Genomic DNA, 18,884 nt, shown 5'->3' with positions numbered 1-18,884 from the left:
CCGTGGGGTGTGCGTGCGTTTATCACGGCGGAGTGTGAGGCGCGGTGGGACTGAAATGTAGGGACAGGAACAGACGCCAGCCAGCCAGTGGGTCCGCGACGGCCTGACGGGGAGTGGACGTGCGTCAAGGCGGTTCGCCGTCGTTGACGAGGTTGCAGGCGGACGTGTCCGACTCCGGCGGCATCGACGGCATAGAGGGCGAGCCGGCAGAAGACAGAAGAAGGCTCTTTGAAAGAGGTTCACATTTTTGTTTTGCTCGATCTGTGGCAATGTTGATTGATGCTAGTTTTGCTGCCGTAAACATCATTAGATTTCCACTTGTTCTTGATGATTTTTGCATTTTGTCATCACACCGATAGGCGAAGAGCGCGGAGGGGGGCAATGGGGAAGAAGGTGAGGTGGTTTGACGCCGTGCAGAGGATCCTGAGCTCGTCGGAACCTGATCGCGAGGAGAAGGAAGGCAAGCAGGTAACTGAAACCGTGGGATTCTCTTGTCTTCATCGAATTCCAGTCGATGCAAATAACCGATCCGTATCGATGTTGTCGATCCAAGAAGCCGGCCGAGAGGCCGACGAGTAAATCGAGCTTCAAGAAGCTATGGCAGTTCGGCAAGTCCAGCACGTCCACTTCTTCCTCCTCCGCGACGCCGGAGACTGCTCCCGCGGCCCAGCAGCAGCCTCCTCCGCAGCCTGATCAGCAGGACGCTGTGGAGGCCAAGTCCGCCGGCACGACGAGCGAGCAAAACGATGGTGGACTCCGAGCCGCGGCGCTCGCCGCGCCGGTGGCTGCGCAGCAGCCGGCAGAGGCCACGGCCGTCGTCACGCCAAGAGCGCCCGCGCGGTCGAAGGAGGAGCTTGCCGTCGTCAGGATTCAGACGGCTTGCAGGGGCTACCTGGTAATGCATCAGCCATTGCCAAGCTTGTTTCTCTTGGGAGGCCAAAATCTGAATAGTTATCCTGAACGTTCAAGGATAAAAGAAAATTGGGCCATGCTCAGCAGAACTCAAGGAAGATGAAAGATTTGCATGATCACATTTCGATCTACTCGTAGTATATATCTAACATGTTGAAAACTTGGAAACATTTTATTCGCGTTCAGGTAAGGAAGGGGTACAAGGCGAGAGCACAGGCTCGGCTGATGTCGCTGCTGGAGGGGGTCGCCGTGAAGCGCCAGACGGAGGATGCGCTGTACAGCATGCAGATGATGACGAGGGTTCAGACGCAGATATACGCCAGGAGGGTCAACAAGGACAAGGCTCTCAAGAGTCAGGCCCAGCCTAAGCAAGGGCCTGACAAAACCAAGGTGCGGAGCATCATCTCATAGCTAGCTCAACGTAACCTGGCCGGTGTGCTGCTGCTGACATTATTTAGCGCAGATTGGTGAAGGCTGGGATCACACTCACCAGTCCAAGGAGCAGATCGAGGCCACGCTCGCGACGAAGCAGGAGGCCGCGTCGAGGCGGCAGAGGGCCCTGTCCTACGCCTTATCTCACCAGGTAGCCGTCGGATCTCCATTGTCGATGGCGCTGTGGCTCGACGTGTTCATGTCCTCTGCTGAACTCACTCTGCATGCGCTGTCTCGGTTGCAGTGGAGGAACAGGAGCCCTTCTTCTTCATCTTCCTCGGGGCGAGGGAGAGTGACACCCACGCTGTCGCACCCTCCAACGTTCATGGACCCTGGCTGCCCCAACTGGGGCTGGAGCTTGGCGGAGCGCTGTATGGCGGCGTCCAGGCCGTGGGAGAGCCAGACCGCGCCGCCGGACGTCAAGGACCGCGCTGCTCCCGCGAAGAGCGTCGGCCGGGCCGCCAGCCCGAGGGTGTCCATCTCAGTCCAGATTCCCACCACGCCGACGGGCAGGTCCGCTCGGCCGGCCGGCCGGTCGTCGCCGTCGACCCCGACGCAGTCGCGGTCCCCCTCGGCGCTGGGGAAGACGGTCGCGTCGCCCCGGCGGGCTCCGAGCCCGAAGGGTAGCCCGTTCAAAGGGTCGGGAAGCATGCTGTCGGAGCGCCCGCGGAGCAGCCAGGAGCACCTGGGGACAAGCGGTGTCGGCGGTGGCGAAGACAAGGAGCCCTCGCTGCGACGGACGACGAGCTTGCGGTCGGGGGAGCTGCCGGGGAGGCTGAGTCCACGAGCGAGAGAGGTCGACGCAGGCGAGACGGGCGGCGCGCCGGTGACGCCCAGCTACATGCAGGCGACCAAGTCCGTGAAGGCCAAGGCCCGGTGCGCGAGCCCCGCGGCGGCTGACAAGGCCGAGCTCCCCGAAAGGGCGACTCTGGTGTCCTCGCCGTCGATGAAGAGGCGCCCGTCGCTGGAGTTCGCGGAGAAACAAGGGGTGTCGTCGCCGAGGACGCCAAGGACGCCGACCACGCCGAGCAAGGCGAAGGCGGAGATCAGGACGAAGCGGTCTCCCAGCCCCAGGCTCTAGCTCGCTGGGCTTGCGTATATCCACAGTGGCAGCGCGATACTGTACGAGTTTTTCTTATTTTGTTGCCTAGTTTCGAATTGGTAATCTAGCGTTTTTGGTCATTTTTGTTTTTTGAATTTGTAATTAGCGCGTTCGGTACAAATTTATCTTTTGAGTTTGGCTAACGCTGGTCTAAAGACTCTTTCTATCTTTGTGGATGGAGTATTATTTAAAATGCATGCTTTTTTAGATGATGATTTTAAATGCAAGCTTGTGAGTGGATTTTGTACCAAACGTGCATGGAACCGCTGTTCACCTTAGATGTCTCTGCCGAGTTTTCTTGATTAATCGAAGTACAGTACTCCCTCCCTTCTTAAATATTTGTCTTTTTAAAGATTTCAAATGGGGCACATACGGATGTATATAGACATATTTTAGAGTGTAGATTCACTCACTTTGCTTCGTATGTAGTCACTTGTTAAAATCTTTAGAAAAACAAATATTTAGGAACGGAGAGAGTATTATACTACTATATTTCGCCATATTTTCTCTCAATGGATAGTTATTGTAATGTTTCATTGTACCAACAGAAGCGCAAGTGCATGAGTCATATACTCCCTTCGTTCGAAATTACTTATCATGGAAATGGATAGAAATGAATGTATTTAGAACTAAAATACATCTAGATACATCCATTCCCGCGACAAGTAATTCCGGACGGAGGGAGTATATATGAGGTGGCATGAACCTATAGATTACACACTCGACAGGTTGAAACATGTTTTGGATTTGGATGTGAATCTTTTTTTTAATAATGTGATTTGGATGTGAATCTTTACTAGGCATCATACCCTAATGGGCCTACATAGTACTAAAGTTTCGTCGGTTAATTTGGATTGGAAAGAGTACAATAATTAGGGATTCCAGACACAATAAACATTAGTCTTTAAGACTTTACACATAAAAAGTCACACAGTCAAATTATCGGTTGAGTGTGCAAAACCTCATGCGCGTGATCTTGAGTAACGAGTAGAAGGTAGCACGACTACAACTCCGACATGCCAAATTGACTAAGTAATTACCAAGTTTTACCGAGACCCATTTGTTTAGGGTTTAGGCTTAAGGTTTCATATTTGGAGTTTAGGGTTCATGATTTATGTTCCAGGATTTAAGTTTTAGTATTTGAAAGTTGTTATCATTCGTTTGATCATGTTTTAATAGTTGAAACTTGCTGAAGTTTCTAAACTTATCGAAACATATTCAAAAGAGGTATTTCTTTCAAGGCACTCGTCGCAAGGAATACGAATATGCAAACGAAACATAAATTAGATTTTCGGTTCAAAAGATGTAATAGATTTAATTTTGAAAGTAAAAAAAACATGAGAGGTGGGATGGGTGGCGGTGCCAAGAGTTGCGAAAAGTTGTCATGCATTGACCCCATCTAAGATATTAAGACTAAAGCACATGCAAACTCAAACCACCTTTCGTATCACGAGATAAATCAGACGACACACGATCTACGGGCTAGCCCCTGCATGCCAAAATCCTCTCTCTACCTTATAAATATTCTAGTTTTATATTATCACATAAATTTGAAAGGCACAATATTTAAGACAAAACTAATATAAACACACATGAATAGAAATTTGGAATATGGTGTACTATAGTCTCATATACATAATCTCATATCACAAGTTTTTTTTAAGTGTTGCATTTTGATGGTTCTGAATAAACCTTTTTGAGTGAATTACACCAGTGGTATTTGAACTTGGCACAAGCAGTCACTTTGGTGCTAGAACTTGCGACATACATTGAACTGGCGCAATAACTTGGCTCGAGCGTACAAATACAGTGCTAATCGCGTTGGATATGAAATTGACGCTGACTTGGCGTGCTATCGTGGCATATGGCCCATTGTCAGCGTCAGGAAGGCAGATAGGAGTGCATGTGTCCTTTTTTTTCGCGAAACCCCATCATTTTTTTAATTTCTCACAAAAAACACCTGTCAACTTGGTGGTATTTCATTTTTTTCGCCTCTATGCCACATAGGGCCCACTTGTTAGTACATGCAAAAAAGTGTTTAATGCTCGTATATCTAATATGGATAACAAGCCGTACTGTAGTATCAGGAAGATGCATGGGGGGCTTATCTGGGCTGCAGATATTGCGGCCGATTTTGCGGACTAGTTTTTAAAGATATCTGTAAAATGTAAGTAATAAAATAATGTTCAATTTACTCAAAAACATAAAAGTTGTTCAAATAGTACATTATATGTACAAAAAATGAATAGTAAGTAAAAACTTTTAAATATACACCCATGTATTATATAAAAATGTATGGTAAATACGGACATTTAAAATGTTTATTAAATAAAATATTTAATGAATGAAAAAATTATATACTTGCATATTATATTTAAATTATACAAAATGATGAATACAAACATTTACTGAATATTGATGAATATTCACTTGTGTATAATTTTACTCTTGACTTTTATTAAAAAAATATAATTTAAATATCAGCCACGATTGAATATTTATATGAAATTTTAATTATGAATATTTTTAGTTATACAAACATTGAACTATAAAAATGTACGTATGATTATTGAAATGTGTGGTGAATTTAAATAATATTTTTTTATTTTTGACGAAAAATATATTTGTATTGTTTTAAATTATACATTTTTAATATTTTGTAAATATTATTTTCAATATGAATATTTATTAAACAATATATGAACAAATTTGAAAAGTAAGTTATTTTGTTTGTATGTATATAATATTTATACCGTGCAAACAATTAAATGTTATTTTTATTACTGAGATTAGAATTTACATACCTTTTACAAATTTCTGAAAAAATAACTGGTGCAAATGGGCGGTACTGACCACAGCTCATTTCCACTCCACGAGCGCCTTTGTTCAACTACTCCCTCCGTCCCAAAATTCTTGTCTTAAATTTGTCTAAATACGGATGTATCAAGTCACGTTTTAGTATTAGATACATCCATATCTAGACAAATCTAAGACAAGAATTTTGGGACGGAGGGAGTTCATTCTACCTAGTTATCCATTCTGGATGTGAAAACCTGGATGATGGAGTTGCAAGGACGGACTGTGTGCTAGGTTCTGGGAGGATACTTGGCTTGGGGACACGTCCTTCGCTTCACAATACCCTTCTTTGTATAATATTGTTCAACACAAGGAAGACTACCTTAGTATTGTGTTACGGTCAAATCCTTTGGATATCCAGTTTTGAGGAGCTCTGATCAGGGATAAGTGGACTGCATGGGTGCATTTAGTCAGAAGGTTTGTATGTATTAGAACTTGACGATAATTGGCATCGATAATTGATTCCTCCACATATTGTCTTTGCATAAAACTTGATGATGATCCATCATCTAGATCAACAAAGTTGTAACCTCTGAATAATCTAGCCCATGATACCATTTGTTAGAATTATTTGAGTCGCATGTTGATACTGGGACCTATACCATGAGATCTCTACAAAAATGAGGCAAGCATATTTGAAGCTTGCTGTTTCACAAGAAGAAAGGTTTGAACATCTGAAGCACATCACATGGCCGGTAGTCGGTAGAAGTTATTGGTCCAACAAAGTACAGTTAATAGAAGTTCGTCAGAAAATGAGATGTTTATGACAAAGTGGCAGGTCCTCAGGGTCAGCACATTATCACAGTTCTTGTAGAATTCATTCATAGGAATCCATATAACTCAACTGAAAAGAAATGGCAAAAAGCTTACCCAAAATTACAATGGAAAGGTACAAAAAACAACATTCTTTCAAGGACATTTAATACTGCTCATAAGAGTATCTCATGAGGCAACCAATCAGGATCATGAAACAAAGTATGGAAAGTAATGTTCCCACCTATCATTATTGGATTCATTCCCTCTCTTTTTCCTTTCCTAATTGTTCATTACAAGCTATAGACAGAATGAAACAAATAGGATGAAACAACGACGAAATATCTTGGCTATACCAGCAAAACAAACATGTGACATTCTGCACAACGTCAGTGCCCCTAGTCTTCATGGGAGATGCTTCAGTGACCACCTATACTATACACATATCAACAGTTCTCAACGTGCTTCATTCAGAACACTCGAAGGCTCCTGTGACCTGTACACGTAACAGCAGTTTTCTAGATGTTTTTCGTGTGGAGCTCAGGGGAAGTCCATGAGGCTCAGATTCTGTCCATAATACCCACAGTCATACAGTGCTTTCTGGACATCCGATAGTAGCTGCAAGTACTCACTAATCATGATGGCTAGGAAGAATTCTTGCAAGTGCCTCGCAGGGTGCGACCAAGTATTCTTGACTGTCCTCAGGAGACCAAACACGTTCTTCCTTGAGGGATCCTTCTCTCTCTTCAGCTCCAGTCTTGCTTTCTCAAGTACATCGAGCTGTTCTTCTCTTGGATCTATGTAGTCCATGTTAGCACGAAGAATTTTCCACTTAAACCCGATAGCATGCCAACCGTTGTAGCTTTGCATGCGAGGAAGCTCGATGAAGTCTTTGTACTTCTGACCTCCCTTCTCCTTCAGCTTCAGCACACCTTGGTACAAAGTGATGAACTGGCCGAATGTTGAGTCTGAGTCAAACATGTAGATGTGATTCATCAGAAGAGCGTCATCCCAGCCATCCTCAATGTTCTGCAACCAGACCCTGACATCCCTTGGCACCCATTCGAAAAGACCCTTCACCATTTTCACAAAGGCCTTCTTGTCTGCCTTTCTACCTTCAGGTGTCAGCTCCTCTGTAATGACATCGCACAGCTCTACAGTCTCGTGAGGATCAGAGACCATAAAGTTGTGGCAGCCGAACTTTCCTCCTAGGGATAGATTCTCTACGTGCAAACGGCCAAGTGGAAGATATGATTTCCGTAGAACCCTTTTCAAGATTGGAGCAGTTAAGTCCCGAGGGATCTCCTCATCTGGGTATATGATGGAGACAACCCGGTCGTCGGGTTTAACATAGTTATCAAGAGAAGTCTTCTTGTCGGACTTGAACTGCAAGGTACGGACGATCTTTGGTTTAGAGATGAAGTTTGTTTCAACCCTCAGCTTTTTGTTACCCGTTGACTGTGTTAACCTACATGAACGGTAAATGATTTGTTCAGGATACATCACCACCAAAACATAACATAGATTCTGATACATTCTGACAACATTAACAAAATATGCGCCTACCAAGTAACAAGTCAAAATCTGAATTCAATGCACACTGAGAAACAAAAAAGACAATGTGCACTGTGAATAGTAGCTGATTTAATAGTAGGTACTATTCACAGCAGAATTTCTCCTTTTTATTTCCAGATGTATGAATTGAATGTTGATATGTAATTTTGTTCCTTGGAAGACATGTGTTGTCAATGCTGTAAATATGTTTCAGAAATATCCATGCTAATTGTGGTGTCATATTCACCGGTTGCACAGGAAGCAACAAAAGGACAAGACAACATATGCTCTTATTAGTGCTGCATGTCAGCAAAAATACTACTATTAACTACAAAGGAATGACATTCTGGATACAATTCCCAATAAGTAGACCCATCTGGAGCATCTGGGCTTATAATATCTGCCTTGGTGTAATCATACTATATTCTACAATATCAGATGAATGCAACAGAAAAAATGGTTACCTGTCTGCTCTAATGCTTATTGATCTGCCATCTGGTGTTTTTGCTCCAGATGATTTGCTTTTTATCTCAGTTTGACCAGTCTCTGATAGATGTTCATATGCTCTTTTGAAATTATCCTCACATTGCTGAACTTCCTGACCACTGCATACAAAGTAACATAGCATATTTGAAAAGTGGACGTCCAGCAGGAAGAGAAATTAACCGCAGCAACTTCTAAACAGCAAGGTAGCCTGGCGTTTCTTTGTAAGCAACTGCAACTCCAGCTAGAAAGATTATCGATATTCACATACTTCTCGCAGGAAAAATTACAGAGGGTCGTATTCGTAGAAGCTACAAATTCTGGTTGAAGCGAAAAGCATTGATTCATCTTTCAGGGAATAAGAAATACTATAAACTAGGACATTGGACAGAAAAACAAGATGCATGGTTTACTTACGGTACACAATATTTGTCACATGGAAGAATGACCCCTGCATTTAGACTGCAAAGAAAAAAGGCATGTTTCAGAGAAAATATTCATGAAGCTAGTGTACTTAGTAACTTTGTAGGTGGCTAGTTAGATACGAGTACCTGTCCGAAAGCCAACTGTGATTCACGATTGGAATACCACGTTCATCAGCTTTCTCGTATATTTCACCTAATCAATTGAAAGCCTCAGCTATAAATTCTGAATGCAGCTCAAACTCGTCAAGAGACTAACATAAGAATAATATAGTATATACCATTGAACATATTGCATATAGCATGAGTAGCTTTTCGGCTCCATTTCTCATGGAAATTGCCTCCAATCAAATGAACCATTCTCTGTATGCAGCAGTAAAAGTGGAAAAATGAGGGAGTACAGTTAGCGACAGCTCATTAACAACATATCTCATATCTACTATGCCTAAAGCAAATATATTTGTGTGTCTGTGTGCACACACGTGTGCACCTGGATATCTTGAAGCTCTTCATGTTGATAGCCCGAGCAGCATATATGTAACTTTGAGGAAACCAGGATTCCACCTCTCATAAAAGGTTTGTAGATAACCTAGCATAACAATAATTTCACCAATGAAAATGCATTAATTAGGCGAGCTATGCAAGTGAAACGAATTGTAATCTAAATTTGCAGCAGATGCAATATAAAAGCAATCCGTACCTTCCCAGCAGGAATTAAGCGCCTTTGCTTGAGGCAATGGTCCAACCAAAGGTCATTAACAACTGCAGCTCCACCCTTTTCTCCCTTGGTGCACCACTCATTATCCTAAATATCATTCAGAAACTTGCTTTAGCATATAATGTGCTACAGGTAAAAAGACTGAAACAGCAAATGCACCGTGAAACAATTTTCCTCACATGGTTAACGTCATATGTTGATACAATTAGATGACTACACCCTGAATCCACCCCAAAGAACTTGGATGGTATTGCTCCTCCGCTCTCCAAGGCAGCAGTATACTGTCAATTTGATCACGCAAAAGAATAACTATTCAGTTTATTCAGAGGGGCAGAATAAATCACGATAGTTGGGACAGGAGAGGGTCGAGAATCAGTAGCAAAACATAGACATTGGTTTATTCTCGAATTAAGAACCATGGCCCCCCAATCTATTGCTGAAAATTAATCAAACTCATACAGGTTTACAGGTTCTCATCTCTCTGCGTGACCAGTACCACGCTATCAATTAGAGCGCTACGAAAATAGAACCCGACAAGCATGACTTACGGACCTAGTAGAAATCAAAGTACGACATAACCGATTTGGAGACGGCAGCAGCAGCAGGCCTGCGCCAGCGCCTGCGCCGCCCCACCGACGACCAACCACAGCGCGCTACCGAGGGTTGCGTTCCTACTACTCCGTGCCTCGATCCCGACGACCCTCGATCGGGTCGATAAAACTATCCCAGGTTAGGGTTCCGCGTTTCGGTCCTGATCAACGCGTTCTCGCTCGACGACATTACCGGGGACACCTGCGTTCTCATTCACGTTCTCAACACGGCGGACAGCAGCAAAATTCCCCAAATCGTAGAGAAAGCGGAGAAGGGGACGGGGACGGGGACGGGGACGGGAACGGGAAGTCGGGGACGGGGGTGGGGGTCGGAAAGGGGGAGCGCACCTTAGTCTCAACCTCGGGGCTGAAACCGAATAGTTTGAAGCGCATGCCGGCGAACGGTTTCGCCTCGCCGCCGGCGTCATCTCCGCCGCCGGGGTCATCTCGGCCGCCTCGCGTGGCTAGGTTACGATTTGGGGATCGGAGGAAGACGAACTAGAGAGCAAAAGGGGGGCTAATGTCTGTACAGCAGCTGGAGAGATTTGGGGATGGGGAGGTAGCCGGGGAGGACTTGCGCTCTGTAGGGAGGGAAGTTTGAACTTTGAGCCGAGTTTTGGTATGTTCGAGGTGAAGGAAGTTACCTTTTAGCCCTTGTCCTTGGGTGGAAAGTTTCTTCCGGAACTGGAATGGGCTGGCCGCTTGTCTCAATCTCAAAAACAAACGAGCTGGGCGATCGGCCCGCACGAGCACAGAGACATTTTTTTTTGAAAGAAAGGGATTTACTCCCTCCATTTCATTAATGAAACCTGAATCTTTTTATAGGATTACAGCCAGAACGCAACCTAACCACAAAACCAGCAAGACCCCTGGGAGACTGTCGCGGATATACCCCGCAGAGGATGACCCGACATTTAAGCTCCAAGATCGAGGCCCGCCAAATTATCCTGAAGGTCAAGGGCTGACTTATCCTAGAAGCTGATACAACCAGACGAAGAGGCCCAGAAGGAAACCCGGCCCAGGCTAGCGGGCCGGCTTGTCAAAGTCCAGACTTATGGAAGAATCACCAATACTTGGAAGACACAGGATACTTGGTGTAGGACTTCTAACTGGGTAGAACCCGGGTTATGTTGTAAAGTCAGGGACCCGACCGGTATATAAGGGGGTCCCTGAGTCGTCCAAGGGGACAGACAAGTTAGAATCTCTCGAAAGCTAGGTAAGAAAACAACACCCTTGTAATTGAGATCATTATCATCAATAGCAATCAAGCAGACATAGGCTTCAGATCATCATCATCATCATCAATTGGGCGCTGCTGACAGACCCATAGGTGATCTATGTATCATTTATTACACGTGCACATTTACTCTTTTTTAATTGGAGACCCATGATTTGGCTTCGGTACTACTAAGACTAGCCACAATGCATAGTAACATACACTAGTAACATACACAAATCTCTAGACTATGTTACTACCTTCATAGTGGGTAGTAACATAAGTGTGGTAACATGCAAAGCTTCATTTATTAGGTTATAGACTCATATTGCATTGGGACATGTGATGTTACAGTAACTAGCTAAGTTACTGTAACTACCTCTCTCCTCATTAACTCATTGCCATATAAGCAAAGTTGCTGAGTTGGACTCGATGTTACTACTGAAGTTACTCCGACTGTGGCTAGTCTAATGTGTTGTTTTTCAACTTCAGTACTACTAATGCGTTGTTTCTATTGATATAGTTTTTGACATGGAAAACTGGGCTATGGCGGCAACTATCATGGCAAGCAGGACTCATTAAGTGAAGTTCATTTGTTTTTACCTCGTAGCCAGTATTTTTCGAAATGCATGATTTAGCCTTCTCGGATGATTCTATTAATCATCTCAAATCTTTCTAATAAAAATATGCGAAAACCCTTAGAGTGGTTATTCAAGAATGACAAACACATATGCTCTCATGACTTTGTATACTTTTGTATACAACCGAACCTTTGTGCAGTTTCAAGGAAGATTCTAGGTTATATCTGTTTTGGTAATGATTTTTCAGTTTGACCGAGCCATTTAATTACATTTGCCATATGTAACTTAAAAGTATTCTGTCACATACATGCACTTAAATTGATCGATTTTCATCTGTAGTAATTTTTTTGGAGAGACGCTCCATTGGCAATCATCACTTCTTTAGATATACATGCTCTTATTCCTAGGTCAGCTGAATGAAAGAAAGGACGACCACACAAGGTGCAATTGGTTTGTTTGTTTGGTCATCACGTATCAATAGTGAACTTGTGCAGGTGGATGTTAGTATAAGCTCCTCTTGATAATGTTGCTGTTGAAAAGAAGATTTTTTTTATAACTAACAAAACCAGTTTTCTTTCTTCCATCGGAAAGAAGAGGACCCTTTGCCTAGGGTTTCTCATGCCTCCCACCGGTGTCGCCACGGGTCTACCTCGTCTTCTGTAGTCTTAGGGCCATGGAGGCGTGGTGGATCCCGACCCTTGCCGGCGGGAGGGCTCCATTTTTTCATACCCTTTTGAGTTTTATTAGGGTTTGTGTCCTGCTCAGAGAGGCGAGGTGGCGGCGGCTCTCTGCAGATGGAATAAGGTCCTTCCCGTCTTGTCCCCATCCCAGTGGTGTTTCTTGTGACACCCCGGAACCGATGCTCCAGATGCCTTCCATTTATTTTCGTTGTCGCCGTGTGCTTTATTTGTTTGTTCGATTTATCGTTGCATCATTCGCATTGCATCGGCACTTCGTGTCTGTCATTCCTTTCAACACTTTATCCATTCGTAGTTGCCGGTTCTCCCCATCCTCTTCATTGTCCGTTCTGAGTCCTTTCGCACTCGCACGCGCCCACGACACCTCCGAAATATTATTTTATAAGTGGGGTAAAAATATTCTCGGAATGGGGTGAAAGTTCATCTCAGCCCAAAACCCTCTCTCTAACACAACCACAACCCACCTATGACCTAACTACCCACTCCTCCGCCCGGAGCCGTCCGATCGTCATCGGAGGGTCCGAAACCCCCTAACCCTAGACCCCTGCCAATTTAAACCCACCTCCCCATCCAAAAAATGGAAAACCTAGCCCCTAGCCCTCCCCTAACCTCCAGCCGCCACCACCTCCCACCTCTTCCTCAAATTCCACGCCGGCCACCCCTGCCCCGCCACTTGGTGTCGCCCTACGGCCAGCCGCCGCCCACCCCAACCACTCCAGCACCGCCACCTAGCTCCCCGCCACCAAACACCAGCCCCTAGGCCCGCCAGACCAGCGTGGGGCCCTCCCAAGCCCTTTGGGGCCCAAGGCCGCTCGAGACGCGCGCCCTGATATGTCTCCAACGTATCTACTTTTCCTAACGCTTTTCCTCTTAGTTTGGACTCTAATTTGCATGATTTGAATGAAACTAACCCTGGACTGACGCTGTTTTCAGCAGAACTACCATGGTGTTGCCTTTGTGTAGAAATAAAATTTCTTGAAATGGAACGAAACTTTGCGAGGAATTTTCACCCAATAAAAGAGAATTTCTGGAGCCAAGAGCCACCTGAGGGGGGCACCTGGGTGGGCACAACCCACCAGGGCGCGCCTGCCCCCTAGGCGCACCCAGGTGGGTTGCCCCCACCCGATGGCCCCGCAGACCCTGAAACCGACGCTATAAAATCCTATTTTTCCAGAAGAAAATCAAGGAGAAAGAATTATCACATTCCACGAGAAGGAGCCGCCGTCACCTCCTGTTCTTCATCAGGAGGCCAGATCTGGAGTCTGTTTGGGGCTCCGGAGAGGGGGATCTTCGATCTTCGTCATCACCAACCCTTCTCCATCGCCAATTCCATGATGCTCCCCACCGGGAGTGAGTAATTCCTTCGTAGGCTCGCTGGTCGGTGAGGAGTTGGATGAGATTCACCATGTAATCTAGTTAGTTTTGTTCGGGCCTGATCCCTAGTATCCACTATGTTCTGAGATTGATGTTGCTATGACTTTGCCATGCTTAATGCTTGTCACTTTGGACCCGGGTGCCATGATTTCAGATTTGAACCGTTTATGTTGAAGGAAATATGCCCTAGAGGCAATAATAAAGTTGTTATTTATATTTCCTTATATCATGATAAATGTTTATTATTCATGCTAGAATTGTATTAACCGAAAACTTAGTACATGTGTGAATACATAGACAAACAGAGTGTCCCTAGTATGCCTCTACTAGACTAGCTCGTTAATCAAAGATGGTTAAGTTTCCTGACCATTGACATGTGTTGTCATTTGATGAACGGGATCACATCATTAGAGAATGATGTGATGGACAAGACCCATCTGTTAGCTTAGCATAATGATCGTTTAGTTTTATTGCTATTGCTTTCTTCATGACTTATACATGTTCCTCTGACTATGAGATTATGCGACTCCCGAATACCGGAGGAACACCTTGTGTGCTATCAAACGTCACAACATAATTGGGTGATTCTAAAGATGCTCTTCAGGTGTCTCCGATGGTGTTTTTTGAGTTGGCATAGATCGAGATTAGGATTTGTCACTCCGTGTATCAGAGAGGTATCTCTGGGCCCTCTCGGTAATGCACATCACTATGAGCCTTGCAAGCAATGTGTCTAATGAGTTAGCCACGGGATGATGCATTACGGAACGAGTAAAGAGACTTGCCGGTAACAAGATTGAACTAGGTATGATGATACCGACGACCGAATCTTGGGCAAGTAACATACCGATGACAAAGGGAACAACGTATGTTGTTATGCGGTTTGACCGATAAAGATCTTCGTAGAATATGTAGGAGCTGATATAAGCATCCAGGTTCCACTATTGGTTATTGACCGGAGATGTGTCTCCGTCGTGTCTACATAGTTCTCGAACCCGTAGGGTCAGCACGCTTAACATTCGATGACGATTTGTACTATGAGTTATGTGATTTGATGACCGAAGTTTGTTCGGAGTCCCGGATGAGATCACGGACATGACGACGAGTCTCAAAATGGCCGAGAGGTGAAGATTCATATATTGGAAGGTTATATTCGGACACCAGATGGTTTCGGGAACTATTAGATAAGTTTCGGAGTACCGGGGGTTACCGGAACCCCCGGGAAGTTAATGGGCCACACATGTGCCTTAGTGGAGGAGAGAGGGCCGGCCAGGAGGTGGCGCGCGCCCCCCTTGCCAATCCGAATTGGACAAGGGGTGGTGGCGGCGCCCCCTTTTCCTCTCCTACTCCTCCTCTCTTTCCCTCTTTGCTATTCCGAAAAAGGAAAAAGGAGAGGGGAATCCTACTTGGACTAGGGAGTCCTAGTAGGACTCCCCACACCTGGCGCGCCCCCCTTGGGCTGGCCACCTCTCCTCCCCCTTTATATACGTGGGAGGGGGGCACCCCAAAGGCACACCAAGTCTTCTCTTAACCGTGTGCAGTGCCCCCCTCCACAGTTACACATCTCGGTCATATCATCGTAGTACTTAGGCGAAGCCCTGCGCCAGTAACTTCATCATCACCGTTGCCACGCCGTCATGCTAACGGAACTCTCCCTCGTAGTCAACTAGATCAAGAGATCGAGGGACATCATCAAGCCAAACGTGTGCTGAACACGGAGGTGCCATACGTTCAGTGCTTGGATCGGTTGGATCGCGAAGACGTTCGACTACATCAACCGCGTTACTAAACGCTTCCGCTTTCGGTCTACGAGGGTACGTGGACACACTCTCCCCGCTCGTTGCTATGCTTCTCCTATATAGATCTTGCGTGATCATAGGAATTTTTTGAAATACTACGTTCCCCAACAGTGGCATCAGAGCCAGGTCTATGTGTAGATGTTATATGCACGAGTAGAACACAAAGAGTTGTGGGCGATAATAGTCATACTGCTTACCAGCAATGTCTTACTTTGATTCGGCGGTTGAAAGCACAAGTGCTCCCTAGGTGGTTTTGGTAATTAATGTCAACATATCTCTTGTTGGACTAACACTTTTATCTAGTATGTTTCAGATAAGTTCAACAATGGAGTGGCATGGACTAAAGGATGTGGGAACTCCTTCAAGATGCTAAGGACAAAGGATTGGCTCAAGCTTCAAGCTCAAGACTCTTCATTTTATATTTTAGTGATCCAAGATCACATTGAGTCTATAGGAAAAGCCAATACTATCAAGAAGGGATGAGGTGTTGCTTAATGAGTTTCTTGCTCCACAGTGCTTAGTGATATGCTCCAAAACACTCAACTACTTCCCCACTTCCACATATATGACCTAAACCTAAAGTCAAACTCGGCCCCACCGATTCTTTCTATCCGGCGCCACCGAGTTCAGATGTCATAGCCACTGCCACAAACCCTAGGCAAATCGGTCTCATCGATAGGGATCTCGGTCTCACCGAGATGGGATTGTAATCTCTCTAGGTATGTCCATTACCAAAATTGGTCTCACCGAGTTTGAGCAATCGGTACTACCGAGATTACAATGTAAACTTCCTGGTTAACTTATTACCAAAATCGGTCTCACCGAGTTTGTGTAATCGGTCCAACCGAGTTTGCCTGACCAACTCTCTGGAAGGCTTATTACCAAAATCATTCTCACCAAGTTTGTGTAATCGGTCTCATCGAGATTACATTATGCCCTAACCCTAACCAAATCGGTCCTACCAAGTTGCATTTCGGTCCCACCGAAAATCCTAACGGTCACTAGGTTTACTAAATCGGTCCGACCGAGTTTGGTAAATTGTGTGTAACGGTTAGATTTTGTGTGGAGGCTATATATACCCCTCCACCTCCTCTTCATTCGTGGAGAGAGCCATCATACTGAACCTACACTTCCAGCATACATTTTCTGAGAGAGAACTACCTACTCATGTGTTGAGGCCAAGATATTCCATTCCTACCATATGAATCTTGATCTCTAGCCTTCCCTAAGTTGCTTTCCACTCAAATCTTCTTTCCACCAGATCCAAATCCCATGAGAGAGAGTTGAGTGTTGGGGAGACTATCATTTGAAGCACAAGAGCAAGGAGTTCATCATCAACGCACCATTTGTTACTTCTTGAAGAGTGGTGTCTCCTAGATTGGCTAGGTGTCACTTGGGAGCCTCCATGGACTCACGCAACCGTTACCCTTCGTGGGTGGAGCTCTCCGTGGACTCGCGCAACCGTTACCCTTCGTGGGTTGAAGTCTCCATCAACGTGGATGTACGATAGCACCACCTATCGGAACCACGCCAAAAACATCCGTGTCTCCAATTGCGTTTGAATCCTTCAAAACCCTTCCCTTTACATTCTTGCAAGTTGCATGCTTTACTTTCCGCTGCTCACATACTCTTTGCATGCTTGCTTGCTATGTATTGTGATTGTTAAACTTGTGCCTAAAACTCCTCTTAAACTTAAAGAAATTAAAAACTGCAACTTTGGTACTTAGTGTCTAATCACCCCCCTCTAGACACCTCTTCTCAAGGTCCTACAAGTGGTATCAGAGCATTGGTCTCCATTGCCTTGGGTTAATCACCATTGGAGGAAGATGGATGAGTCTACTTTGGGGAGTCTTAGACATAGAGTGCCTATTCTTGATGGAGAGTATTTTCATGAGTGGAAAAATGAGATGCTTGTAATTTTCAATCAATATCATTTGAACAAGTACATTGCTAGCCCTTGTGCACCTCATGTTGATCCTATGCATCCTACCCTTGATGAGTCAATTGACATGATTAGGAATCTTAGAACTGCCGAACTTATCATTAGAGGATTGCCTAGAAACTTGATTGGATGTTTGCCTACTCTTAAGTGTGCCTACACTATATGGAAATTTCTTGAGGAACGCTTTCCAAATTATTCCTTGAAAAATCTTGATGAAATTCTCCATAAGTCCATTGCCTTGAGTAAGATGAATACTAGTGATCCTATGTTTGGTGATCGTCTATTTGAGCTTACAAACCTTATGCGTGCAAAAGGAGATGTTGGAATTATTAGTGATATTATTTCCGAAGCTATAAAAATTCATAAGCAAGATCATTGTCAAACTCACTCTAACGAATTACCCTCTCTAGGATTTGATCCACCACATGACGATGTTGAACATGGATACTATGATGAGGATGATGATAGTAACTTCGATCTTGATAATGCAATGAGACACTTTGGTCTTATGGCAAATCTTCGGGGATATATGTCAGGAGGAAAGGAATGGGTTCTTGATAGTGGATGTATCGATCACATGACCGGAGATAAAGACATGTTTCGTGAGCTTGCTGAAAATGATAGTCCTCGAAAGTATGTCACCTTCGGTGACAACTCAAAGGGTAAGGTGGTTGGCCTAGGTAAGGTGGCCATATCACATGATAGCTCCATACAAAATGTCATGCTCGTTGAATCTCTTGGCTACAACTTACTTTCAGTATCTAGACTTGCTGATTTCGGTTTCAATGTCCTATTTACTGAAGTAGATTGTCAAGTGTTTCATCGAGACAATCATAAAATGGTCTTTACCGGTGTGCATAGAGGTGATCTATACATTGTTGATTTCACTAAAAAGGCTCAACCTAAAACTTGCTTCATTGCTAAATCCTCAAAAGGTTGGTTGTGGCATAGACGATTAGGTCATGTTGGTATGCGAAACCTTGACAAGCTTATTAAAGTAAATCATATCCATGGTGTTAACAATGTCATATTTGATAAGGATAGACTTTGCAGCGCTTGTCAGGCAGGTAAACAGGTTGGAGGAAGGCATCCCGTGAAGAACATCATGACCACAAGGAGGCCACTCGAGCTACTTCACATGGATCTTTTTGGTCCCAACTCTTACAAGAGTCTCGGTGGAAATTCTTTCGGTCTAGTTATAGTTGATGATTTTTCAAGATTTACGTGGGTATTCTTTCTCGATGATAAATCGCAGGTCCAAAAGATCTTCAAAAACTTCGCTAGGAAGGCCCAAAATCAATTTGAAGTGAAGATCAAGAAGGTTCGTAGTGACAACGGAATGGAGTTCAAGAACGCAAATGTGGACACCTTTCTTGATGAAGAAGGGATTTCACACGAGTTCTAGGTTACGTACACACCTCAACAAAATGGAGTTGTTGAGAGGAAGAACCGAAC

At 44.6% G+C, this 18,884-nt stretch overlaps 2 protein-coding genes across 2 annotated transcripts; one reads left to right on the top strand and one right to left on the bottom strand.

Annotated features, from left to right (window-relative positions):
- The first annotated feature begins 366 nt into the window (after positions 1-366).
- LOC119307969 (protein IQ-DOMAIN 1-like) lies at positions 367-2,637 on the top strand. Its single transcript, XM_037584069.1, has 5 exons — positions 367-468; positions 557-895; positions 1,099-1,302; positions 1,376-1,495; positions 1,589-2,637. Exons 1-5 carry the CDS (start codon positions 382-384, stop codon positions 2,423-2,425), a joined length of 1,587 nt encoding a protein of 528 aa, XP_037439966.1. The 5' UTR covers positions 367-381; the 3' UTR covers positions 2,426-2,637.
- A 3,674-nt stretch (positions 2,638-6,311) lies between these two features.
- LOC119350562 lies at positions 6,312-10,215 on the bottom strand. Its single transcript, XM_037618328.1, has 9 exons — positions 10,171-10,215; positions 9,412-9,513; positions 9,215-9,319; positions 9,005-9,103; positions 8,796-8,877; positions 8,644-8,710; positions 8,510-8,554; positions 8,074-8,214; positions 6,312-7,523 (listed from the first exon to the last, which is right to left on the bottom strand). Exons 1-9 carry the CDS (start codon positions 10,213-10,215, stop codon positions 6,596-6,598), a joined length of 1,614 nt encoding a protein of 537 aa, XP_037474225.1. The 3' UTR covers positions 6,312-6,595.
- Between the last annotated feature and the right edge of the window lie 8,669 nt (positions 10,216-18,884).

Source organism: Triticum dicoccoides, chromosome 1B, assembly GCF_002162155.2.
Source record: "Triticum dicoccoides isolate Atlit2015 ecotype Zavitan chromosome 1B, WEW_v2.0, whole genome shotgun sequence".
In the NCBI taxonomy this organism is placed as follows: Eukaryota; Viridiplantae; Streptophyta; class Magnoliopsida; order Poales; family Poaceae; genus Triticum; species Triticum dicoccoides.
This window is presented reverse-complemented; position numbering and strand designations above follow the sequence as displayed.

Coding starts and splice junctions, on each gene's coding strand:
- LOC119307969 (XM_037584069.1), top strand. CDS start 382: ATGGGGAAGAAGGTGAGGTGGTTTGACGCCGTGCAGAGGATCCTGAGC. Junction 1,303..1,375: donor AAGGGCCTGACAAAACCAAG/GTGCGGAGCATC, acceptor TATTTAGCGCAG/ATTGGTGAAGGCTGGGATCA. Junction 1,496..1,588: donor CCTACGCCTTATCTCACCAG/GTAGCCGTCGGA, acceptor TCTCGGTTGCAG/TGGAGGAACAGGAGCCCTTC.
- LOC119350562 (XM_037618328.1), bottom strand. CDS start 10,215: ATGCGCTTCAAACTATTCGGTTTCAGCCCCGAGGTTGAGACTAAG. Junction 8,555..8,643: donor CACAGTTGGCTTTCGGACAG/GTACTCGTATCT, acceptor TTTTCTTTGCAG/TCTAAATGCAGGGGTCATTC. Junction 7,524..8,073: donor ATAAGCATTAGAGCAGACAG/GTAACCATTTTT, acceptor CCGTTCATGTAG/GTTAACACAGTCAACGGGTA.